The sequence below is a fragment of the Abramis brama genome (genome assembly GCF_963993115.1).
Source record: "Abramis brama genome assembly, chromosome: 23".
NCBI classification, from domain to species: Eukaryota; Metazoa; Chordata; class Actinopteri; order Cypriniformes; family Leuciscidae; genus Abramis; species Abramis brama.
This window is the reverse complement of record NC_139985.1, coordinates 1,460,190-1,470,991: the sequence shown is the minus strand read 5'-3', so window position 1 is coordinate 1,470,991 and position 10,802 is coordinate 1,460,190. Positions and strand designations below refer to the sequence as shown.

General features: G+C 41.5%; 1 protein-coding gene across 3 annotated transcripts in view; it reads left to right on the top strand.

The window, feature by feature from the left end:
* The window catches only part of sptbn1 (spectrin, beta, non-erythrocytic 1), a 112,514-nt gene extending 101,992 nt beyond the window's left edge, over positions 1–10,522 (top strand). For all 3 annotated transcript variants that reach the window (XM_084101735.1, XM_084101736.1, XM_084101737.1), the window contains 4 exons: positions 3,492–3,700; positions 7,829–8,002; positions 8,089–8,131; positions 9,019–10,522. In XM_084101735.1, coding sequence (XP_083957861.1) covers positions 3,492–3,700; positions 7,829–8,002; positions 8,089–8,131; positions 9,019–9,249 — 657 coding nt within the window. In that variant the 3' untranslated portion in view covers positions 9,250–10,522. The remainder of the gene's footprint in view (positions 1–3,491; positions 3,701–7,828; positions 8,003–8,088; positions 8,132–9,018) is intronic.
* The last annotated feature ends 280 nt before the right edge of the window (positions 10,523–10,802 follow it).

Below are 10,802 nucleotides of genomic sequence, written 5' to 3'. Positions count from 1 at the left end.
CAGCTGTTGTGTGTTTGCCTGTGTCAGCTGTTGTGTGTTTGCCTGTGTCAGCTGTTGTGTGTTTACCTGTGTTGTGTGTTTGCCTGTGTCAGCTGTGTTGTGTGTTTCCCTGTGTTGTGTGTTTGCCTGTGTCAGCTGTGTTGTGTGTTTGCCTGTGTCAGCTGTTGTGTGTTTGCCTGTGTCAGCTGTTGTGTGTTTGCCTGTGTCAGCTGTTGTGTGTTTGCCTGTGTCAGCTGTGTTGTGTGTTTCCCTGTGTTGTGTGTTTGCCTGTGTCAGCTGTGTTGTGTGTTTCCCTGTGTTGTGTGTTTGCCTGTGTCAGCTGTGTTGTGTGTTTCCCTGTGTTGTGTGTTTGCCTGTGTCGGCTGTGTTGTGTGTTTGCCTGTGTCAGCTGTGTTGTGTGTTTGCCTGTGTCAGCTGTGTTGTGTTTGCCTGTGTCAGCTGTGTTGTGTTTCCCTGTGTCAGCTGTGTTGTGTGTTTGCCTGTGTCAGCTGTTGTGTGTTTGCCTGTGTCAGCTGTTGTGTGTTTGCCTGTGTCAGCTGTTGTGTGTTTGCCTGTGTCAGCTGTGTTGTGTGTTTCCCTGTGTTGTGTGTTTGCCTGTGTCAGCTGTGTTGTGTGTTTCCCTGTGTTGTGTGTTTGCCTGTGTCAGCTGTGTTGTGTGTTTCCCTGTGTTGTGTGTTTGCCTGTGTCGGCTGTGTTGTTTGCCTGTGTCAGCTGTGTTGTGTGTTTGCCTGTGTCAGCTGTGTTGTGTGTTTGCCTGTGTCAGCTGTGTTGTGTGTTTGCCTGTGTCGGCTGTGTTGTGTGTTTGCCTGTGTCGGCTGTGTTGTGTGTTTGCCTGTGTCGGCTGTGTTGTGTGTTTGCCTGTGTCGGCTGTGTTGTGTGTTTGCCTGTGTCGGCTGTGTTGTGTGTTTGCCTGTGTCGGCTGTGTTGTGTGTTTGCCTGTGTCAGCTGTGTTGTGTGTTTGCCTGTGTCAGCTGTGTTGTGTGTTTGCCTGTGTCGGCTGTGTTGTGTGTTTGCCTGTGTCGGCTGTGTTGTGTGTTTGCCTGTGTCAGCTGTGTTGTGTGTTTGCCTGTGTCAGCTGTGTTGTCGATGCCTCGAGAGAAAAGAAAGTGCAGAGCGCGAAAGCTCCAAAGTGACTGAAGGATTGCCGTAAAGCAGTATCTCTGGTCGTACGATGTGTATGACGTCATTGACATTTTAAAAGACTTTTTAAAGCAAATAAGTGACTCTAAAAAATCGAACACCCAGCAATGTGTAATTTCTTTGCATCTCCTTTCGAATACAGCATTCAAATTACTAGACAAAAAATGATATCCTGAGAAAAGTGGATTTTGAGGGGTATAGCGCCATAGACCTCCATTCATTCTGCACTCGTCCTGTGAGCGCCCTCATGTGGAGCCAGAGTGGAACTGCACTCGTCCTGTGAGCGCCCTCATGTGGAGCCAGAGTGGAACTGCACTCGTCCTGTGAGCGCCCTCATGTGGAGCCAGAGTGGAACTGCAACCAGTTCAGAAGCCGGAAGTTTACTGAGAGTGGAACTTCTCCCCTTATTAGACAATCTCTGTTTCACATCAGTGAGGAGAGCAAAATAAGTAAACTGTGACACATTACACCCAATAATTCTTCATACAGCAACTACCAGTAAAAATTTGGGACTAAAAATTATTCATAACTTTGACCTGATCATGTTTTGCTGAAGTGTTTTTAATCTTTAATTGCTAATGCTCTTTTTACACACAGACTGAACAAAATGAAGCATTGCTTGCTGATTGGTCGAGCTAAACTGGTATTATACTAAGTGTGTAGTTAAATTTAACAGCTTACAGATATTCAACATCATTCATGTGTGAGACAGTCTAACAGAAGGACGGACAAAACCAGTCAAATATCAACAAGTTCTAATATTTTATTCCCATTTTCGAAACTATAGCGAATAAACTGATAATGTGAGAAATGTTGAAGATGTCTGAATGAGTTTTGGTTTGACTGTATATATGTATATATATGGTGATTATCGGTGTTTCTGTCTCTTCACCGGCTGGTTATGAGGGTTTGCTCACAGATGTTAGTGTTGAGATAGTAAAGATGAACTAAAGAGATTTTGTCTGAGTTCCTGAAAGCCGTTTCAGCGGAGCGGGACGAGGCTCGTGGTTCCCGTCACACGGGTGTTGTGGTACAGTAGCACATCTGGAGTGAACACTGTGTGCTGTCGCTTTAAGCATGACGCGTCTTTCAATCAGTGTATGAGCTGATTGATCTTCTGAGATCTACGATGTGTCCTGGCGCTCTGCAGTGACTGTAGATCCACAGTTTTCCATCTTGCATGATCTTTTGCATTAGAGTCAACATGGAACGGCATTCCAACCCTTGTTAAATCCGTTATGTGATGTATTACACATATTTTCCGATATTAATAACATTATCCAATAGTCATATAAATAAATAAAATATATTAGTATGGATAATATATTTCTACTAATATATTAAATGTATTATTTTAGTAAAAATAATTAAATTATATTAATATATTAAGATTAGTATAAAACTAAAATAAATCAATATAATTTATTAATATAAATACTTCATATTAATATTTAAAAAATATTAAAACATTTTTTTATTAAATTATTAAGATTAAGATTAGAATAAAGCTAATATAAATAAATATAAATGCTTTGTTATATAAATATATTAAATGTATTATTTTAGTAAAAAATAAATCCGATACATTTAATATATTAAGTTGGTATAACATTTATATAAATAATATATTTATATTAATATATTAAATGTATTACTTTAATAAAAAATTCATATTATTATAAAACTAATATAAATACTTTATTTATATTAATTGTTAATATTGTTTTTTCATATATTAAGATTAGTATCAAATTTCTATAAATAAATATATTAATGTAAATACTTTATATTAATATATTACATTTATTGTTTAAGTAAAAATAAATCAAATACATTTAATATATTACGATTAGGATCAAATTAATTTAAATAAGTATAGTATATTAATATATCTAATAACCTGCATGTTTTTAATGACGTCACAAAAAGGAAGCAACTTAATAAATCCCTAACAATAAGTTCATGTTTAACAAACTAAATATGCTGAATACTGAGTTCATGTTGACTTTTAGCGTATTTTTACTATTAATCACTTTTTCACTCCATTTTAATGAGATTCTCATCTCTGAATCAGCCAAAGTGATTTTTCCTCCTAACGATTTCTGAAACGGTTCTTTCAGAATTCATCCTGTGTGACTGACTTGTATGGAAGTAAAATCATGACAAATGTTTTTGCAACAACAAATGTTGAATTGCACAACTTGGAAAAAATATGCATTGCATTAAAAACCGTGCTTTTTTGTTTCAAAAACATTTGCCATGATTTTACTTCCATAGACTTTAATCTCTAAGCTGTTGAACCCTGACGGTGTGTGAGTGTAGGAGTGTAACGTGGGGTTGTGTGTTCTCAGGATGGTGTGGAGGGTGAGATGAACGGAGTGGCCGAGAGGAGCTCGAAGGAGCCGAGTCCGATCCCGTCCCCGAGCGCGGAGAGACGCGGGAAAGGCAGTCAGTCCTCCACTCTTCCGGCTAAAGCTCAGGAGAATCCGGCGGCTCAGCTCGAGGCGTTCCTGCACCGCAAACACGAGTGGGAGGGACACAACAAGAAAGCCTCCAGCAGGTGAGAGTGACAAATCACTAATGCCACTTGATGTTACGAATGTTAAAGGTACTCTATGTAATTTATTATGTTCAAAATTAGCAAAATTTAAATAATGAGTCAATTTATCATCAATGCTTCTTCCAAAACATGTGTTGGTGTTGCTCTGATTCACTGTGTAAGCCTGTCAGTGTTTACAGCAGATCTGACCGGATGGTTTTAGTGGGAAACTGTGTCACTCGCCCGTGTGTGTCTCGTCATATCCGTAAATACAGTTGCTCTGGCTTCTCTGCTGCTTGTCTAGTGTGTGTGTGTGTGTCTGGTGTGAGAGTGTGTGTGTGTGTGTGTCTGGGTGTGTGTCTCGTCATATCCGTAAATACAGTTGCTCTGGCTTCTCTGCTGCTTGTCTAGTGTGGGAGTGTGTGTGTGTATGTGTATGTGTGTGTGTGTGTGTCTGGTGTGGGAGTGTGTGTCTGGTGTGGCAGAGGTTAGTTGAGTGTGTGTGTGTGTGTGTGTGTCTGTGTCTGTGTCTGTGTGTGTCTGGTGTGGGAGTGTGTGTATGTGTGTGGTGTGTGTGTATGTCTGGTGTGGCAGAGGTTAGTTGAGTGTGTGTCTGGTGTGGGAGTGTGTGTGTGTGTGTGTGTCTGGTGTGGCAGAGGTTAGTTGAGTGTGTGTGTGTGTGTGTGTGTGTGTGTGTGTGTGTGTTTGTGTGTGTGTGTCTGGTGTGGCAGAGGTTAGTTGAGTGTGTGTCTGGTGTGGGAGTGTGTGTGTGTGTGTGTCTGGTGTGGCAGAGGTTAGTTGAGTGTGTGTGTGTGTGTGTGTGTGTGTGTGTTTGTGTGTCTGGTGTGGCAGAGGTTAGTTGAGTGTGTGTCTGGTGTGGGAGGGTGTGTGTGTGTGTGTCTGGTGTGGCAGAGGTTAGTTGAGTGTGTGTCTGGTGTGGGAGTATGTGTGTGTGTGTCTGGTGTGGCAGAGTTTAGTTGAGTGTGTGTCTGGTGTGTGTGTGTGTGTGTGTGTGTGTGTGAGAGAGAGAGAGAGAACAGAGGAGAGTCTGCTGGAGAAAAGAGAACGAGACAGAGCTCGTAATAAAACAAGAATCAACATCTTTTCAGAGATGGAGAACTGCAGGATTTAAATGTTGTTAAAGTGACGTGGAGCCTAGCAGTGAATGTTTAATCAGCAGTATAATAATCACACACACACACACACACAGAGCCGAAGCACAACCAGAACAATGTTCTTCCGCAAAATGCATGCAATTTTATTTTTAACCACTAGAGTGCCAAACAGTACATAGTAGGGGTGCGCCAAAATATCGATATGGCGATATCTCGCGATATTTTCTCCCGCGATCGATTCTCGATGCGCTCTTGCCAAGTATCGATCTTAAAAGCCGTTAGGGCGGGCGTACACGGTGCGAGTTCGGACACTCGGGAGGTCGTGAGATCAGTTTAACTGATAATCGCGTCAAAGCAGCTGGTACACGGCACGACTGTCCTGCATGAATTTATCCCGAGCCGGCAGCAATCACGTGGGCTTTCGCGCTAAACCGTCATGTTGCGAATGGGAGAGAGAGAAAAGTGTGTGTGTGTGTGTGTGTGTGACAGTGACAGTGTATGCGCACGCTGTATGGTTGCTGCCACGGAGGCATAGCCCCATCGACGTGGTTGTGTATGATTTGGCAATAGGGGACAGCTGGTGAAAAAACATGTTTAAAAATGATCGGGAGGTCGGGAGGTGCTCGTAACGTGCTCGGCTCGGCTTGTAATTCCTCTCACACGCTGCGAGCCGCGACATGCGAGCATCACCGATTCCACTCGATTTCTCCCGAGTGAAAAAAAATCATCTGCAGCAAAACAAAAATAGTGTCTGTGACTGTTTTGTTGCAACTGATAAGACACAAGTTGTTTTTGTTTATTGTGTTTCATCCAAAAAAATAAATGGAGATTCATTTTCCTAATAAAAAAAAAAAAACTTTTTATTTCTTAAAACATGATATATTGTGAGTTATTACTGATAATATATTGATTATCGCAGTATCGCCATATCGTGATATTATCGGTATCGTGAACAATGTATCACGTATCGTATCGTATCGTGAAGTACCCAGTGATTCCCAGCCCTATTACATAGTGTACCTTTAAAATGAACATGTATATGTATAAACCATGCATTAGGCCTATGTTGTTCACAGTGCATGCTCAAGGTTCCAGCCGACTGGTTTAATCCACCAAACTCACCAAATCCAGTTTTTACATTTGGGAATGGTGTGCATTTTGAACTTTGCTGACAGTGCTTTCCCTGAACTGATCACAGTAAATAAGACTTCAGTGTGTTTGGCGCTGAAATCAAGAACACGTCAGTGTTTTTAAAGTAGTTTGTCTGAGAAAATTCCATGGTAGATTTCTCAGGTCATCTTAGGAATCATTGCTGAATTTATGCAGGAGCATCTGGATTCGTTGTTCCACTTGGGATTGATGAAACCGTTTCATTAAACTGACAAATAAACCCAGATGCTCTTGCATAAATCAGGGTTCCCACGGGTCCTTGAAACCCTTGAAAGTTTGTGAATCTGACAAAAAAACAACTCAAGGCCCTGGAAAGTTCCTGAAAATAAACACACACAGATACAGACCCTTGAAAGTGCTTGAATTTATTTTGTGCAAGAAGTTTTCTGGGAAAAATTCCATATTATTTCCTCCTGTCCGCTAATGTGTTATATCGCCAACACTTCATGGCCTATGTGCACTAGCTTGCTTGATTTACGTTAGTTACGCGCATTTATGCATTACGTTGTGTTTCCCGCGTGAGGTGCTTTGTGTTGTACGTTGCCATGACGTTCACGCACACACGAAACTACTACGATGAAACCTTGATGTTTCACAGACACACTGTCAAACATTGCAAAAATAGGCCTAAGCTCTTTTCAATAAAATCCATGCAAAAGTTAATATCAGATCATTTTAAAATACAGTATAGGATGTACCGAATATTCTTCAGTTTTATGCAAAACAGAAATGCGACAAATAGAATATCAGATCTCTGTCATATGGCCAAAAATAAATGAAAAAGAAGAAGCTTTTTTACATAGTTGTGTTTGACACATGAAAACATGTAACAATGTATCTTACAAGGTAACACTCAGGGCCCTATCTCGCACCCAGTGCAACTGACTTACAGCGACGCATGTATCATTCCTATTCTGCACCCGACGCACAGCGGACTCTTCCCTCCACAGACGCACGTCGGTAAATTAGGGACTGAACTTGCGCTCCCGGGGGCGGTTCAGCGAAAAGAGGAGGCGTGTTCCGGCGCAAACGTTCCCTGGTGCTATTTTGCAGTTTCAGAAAACAATCCCGCCACAGACCAGGAGAAACCGAGTCTAAAGTCAGTGGCGCGTTATTCAGATGCTATTTTAAGGGCGCATGCTTGGCCATAATGTAGCGTGTGCACAACACACACACTTTGCTTCTCTCATTTACACAGACGCAGCAGTCGCCATTTTTGCAAACCATACATATTCCACACGAGGGAAATCATTGTGTCCATGAAGATGTGAAAAAATAGGCATAAATCTAGCTTACACATTTACCAATATTATCATACGCCTGTTTAACCGAAGCTAATCTGGGTGTGTTTCTCCATCCCCAATGTCACTTCTCTGTGTTTTACGGCCCTGACGAGAACGCCGGTCTCCTCGGCTGTGAACGCTCCTGGCAAATCCGCCGTTATAATAGCAATCCGCCATGGAACAAGCGCGCCTGCTCTTAAAGGGAATGTGAGATGTCGCTCTGATTGGTTTATTTCACATTATGCCCAAACCACACCTATGAGTAATGAAGCTGCTTCAGACCAACACATTTTAGATTTGCGTCGGGGGAGAGTCATTTATCCCGCCGGTATAATAGCAACAGCGCCTGAGACCCGCCCACAAAGTTACTTGCGTTTCACGCTTGATACTTCGTTAAAATAGGGCCCGATGTCACCTTGCTCTCACTTGAAATTTGTCCCCACATTAAGTCTGGGACCTGGAAAGTCCTTGAAAGGTCCTTGAATTTGAAGTTAACTGAGGTGTGGGAACCCTGATAGATTCATTCAGACGGTTTTGTGTTTGTCCTAGAGAAGTGATCTGTGTGTTGTGCGTCTCCTCAGATCCTGGCATAACGTGTACTGCGTGATCAATAACCACGAGATGGGCTTCTACAAGGACAACAAGAGCGCAGGCCAGGGCATCCCGTACCACAACGAGATCCCCATCAGCCTGAAGGACGCCGTGTGCGAGGTCGCCGTCGACTACAAGAAGAAGAAGCATGTTTTCAAGCTCAGGTGAGCAGCAGAGATATGAATCATAACCTGAATCACTTCCTCAGATGTTGTTCTGCTGTGACTGAACTCGTTGTTTCTCTCAACAGAGTTACTGATGGAAATGAGTATCTCTTCCAAGCCAAAGATGATGTAAGTCTGCTTTTATTATGAATCACTCACTGTAGTATTACACCATCAGAGTTCACTTCTGCACTCCTTCTGTGGCTCATGAGAAACTCAGCCTTCACACCACAACATTAACCAATTAATTAAAGCCATGATTACAGGCTTTAGTTCAGTTTAACCCATTTTAAAATCAAATATCAAATTCAACTGCATATAGCAGCAATGGATGGATGGATGGAACAATAGATAGATAGATGGATGGATGGAACAATAGATAGATAGATGGATGGATGGATAGATGGATGGATGGATGGAACAATAGATGGATGGATGGATGGATGGATGGAACAATAGATGGATGGATGGATGGATGGATGGATGGATGGATGGATGGATGGAACAATAGATAGATGGATGGATGGATGGATGGATGGATGGATGGATGATGGATGCATGGAACAATAGATAGATGGATGGATGGATGGAACAATAGATAGATGGATGGAACAATAGATGGATGGATGGATGGATGGATGGAACAATAGATAGACAGATAGATAGATAGATAGATTAAAGGATAGATAGATAGATAGATAGATAGATAGATAGATAGATAGATAGATAGATGATTAATATTAATTCATTAATATTATAAAAGTATGCAAGTAATAATTAGAATAACTCATTCAGGTTGAGTTTTTATTTTATTTTTATGAATTACTCTGGTTTACACGCTGTTATTCTACGGCTTGAGAAACATTTGCCCTCTTCCTCTAAATCAATGGGCAAATATAAATAAGTTCATGTCTGACACCTGTAACAGCAGACATTACAGCAGATACATGTATTTTACCATTTTCTGAACGTGAATTAACTGTGTGTGTGTGTGTGTGTGTGTGTGACGTTTGAAGGAGGAGATGAACACATGGATTCAGGCCATCCAGAACGCCGGCAGCGTCTCCTCGTCCTCCGAGAAATCTGAGATCACGCCTAGCAACCAGAGCACGCCCGCCTCCAGCCGCGCACACACGCTCCCGGCAACCGTCACCATGACGACCGAATCCAGCCCCGGCAAACGCGAGAAAGACAAGGAGAAGGACAAAGAGAAGCGCTTCAGTCTCTTCAGCAAGAAGAAGCAGTAGACGTCAGTCTGTTCCCCTGCAACGGAAACATTCGATTCTCTCATTCCTTCATTCTTTTCAACTTCTTCTTCTTCTTATTCTTCTTCTTCTCGTTTCGATTCTCTGTCATTTCCCATTTCCTTTCTGTCTGCCCACCTCCAGTGATATCCCAGCATGCAATGCTCATGAAGACGCCACACTCTGTGCCTGACACCCCACCAATTGGGTTCCAAAGTTGTACAAAAAGAAGGAAAAAATCGAGATGTCTAACCCAAAACAAGGTCGTTTCTAGCCTAGAGTGTGTCGCGAATCGGGAACGTTCCCGATTCCAATCCCGATTCGGAAGTTTTAAAGGACCAGATGTGTTTTTTTACGCTTTTATGTTTCTATTGTGGTTGATTTTCAAATCCTGAATCTTGCTCTCTCTGGTTTTTGTAATGTGTGTCATTGAGGGGTCTGGATATTTAAAACATTTTCCTCAATTTTGTGAGGCTGTCTTGGAGAGACGACGAATCTCTCTTTGTTGTTAGGGAACAAGACAGTGACGCTTCGAAGCGATTCCATGATTCCACGTTAACGGATTGTTGCGCTGAAATAGCTATGCCAAGTTTCGTCAGATTTGCCTTTTAACGATTATAAGCTGATAAAACAGATACGTGCTAATATGAAAGTAGACTAACTCGATTCGACCAGATCAAGGTGTGTCGCACCGAACTGTAAGAATGTTTGCTATATATACAGAGGACTAGTAACCTGAATCAGTTTTTATTCCTTTTCGTTTGTTAATTGTCATTGCTCTTGGGTTTTATCATAATATATGTTTCAAATAATTCTAGTACAGAGTATAAAATAATTAGATGTATTATAAACACTTTAAAGCATCAATGTTAAGTGAACAGTGGAACATTTACTGGTAAAAAGGTAATGTTACTCCAACAACAACAACAACAACAACAACAACAAACAAAAAAAGTAAAAAAATAACAAAAAAATATGAATACGGTTACTTGCTTGTGGGCTATAGCACTGAGCATTATCTTTTCTCTTTGTTTTATCGTTATGGCTTCATCCCGCTCTTCTCCTGCTCTTTGATACATAGTGCGCATCCCCTCCGTCACTGTATCTATTGTAATTTTCATCTACTGCACAATCAAAAGCATCATACTAGGAATGAAATCGGGCGTCCTGAGCGCGTATAGAAACCCGACGCTCAGATGTATGAAACTGCACCTGTAGACTTTAACCCCCTGCCCTGTTAAATATGTGCGATGTCATTAAATGCTTTTAAACATTACTCTTATCTTTCGACTCATCTGTTGAGTGTGTGTGTTTGTTTAGCTAGATTTATGCAAAATATTATGCAAAATTCACTTGAACATAAATGTGTGTCGGCTGTGTGAACACAACCACCTTATTATAGGGAAAATCCACCCACTCCTCTTCTTTTAATCCCCATAAATCATAAGCAGAGTCTCAGAATTAGCCAATTGGAGATTGTAGCTTTTCTGACACAACTGTTTAGGCCCCGCCCACAACTGCTGACAGACTCCGCCCTATTCGCATAGACCCTGCCC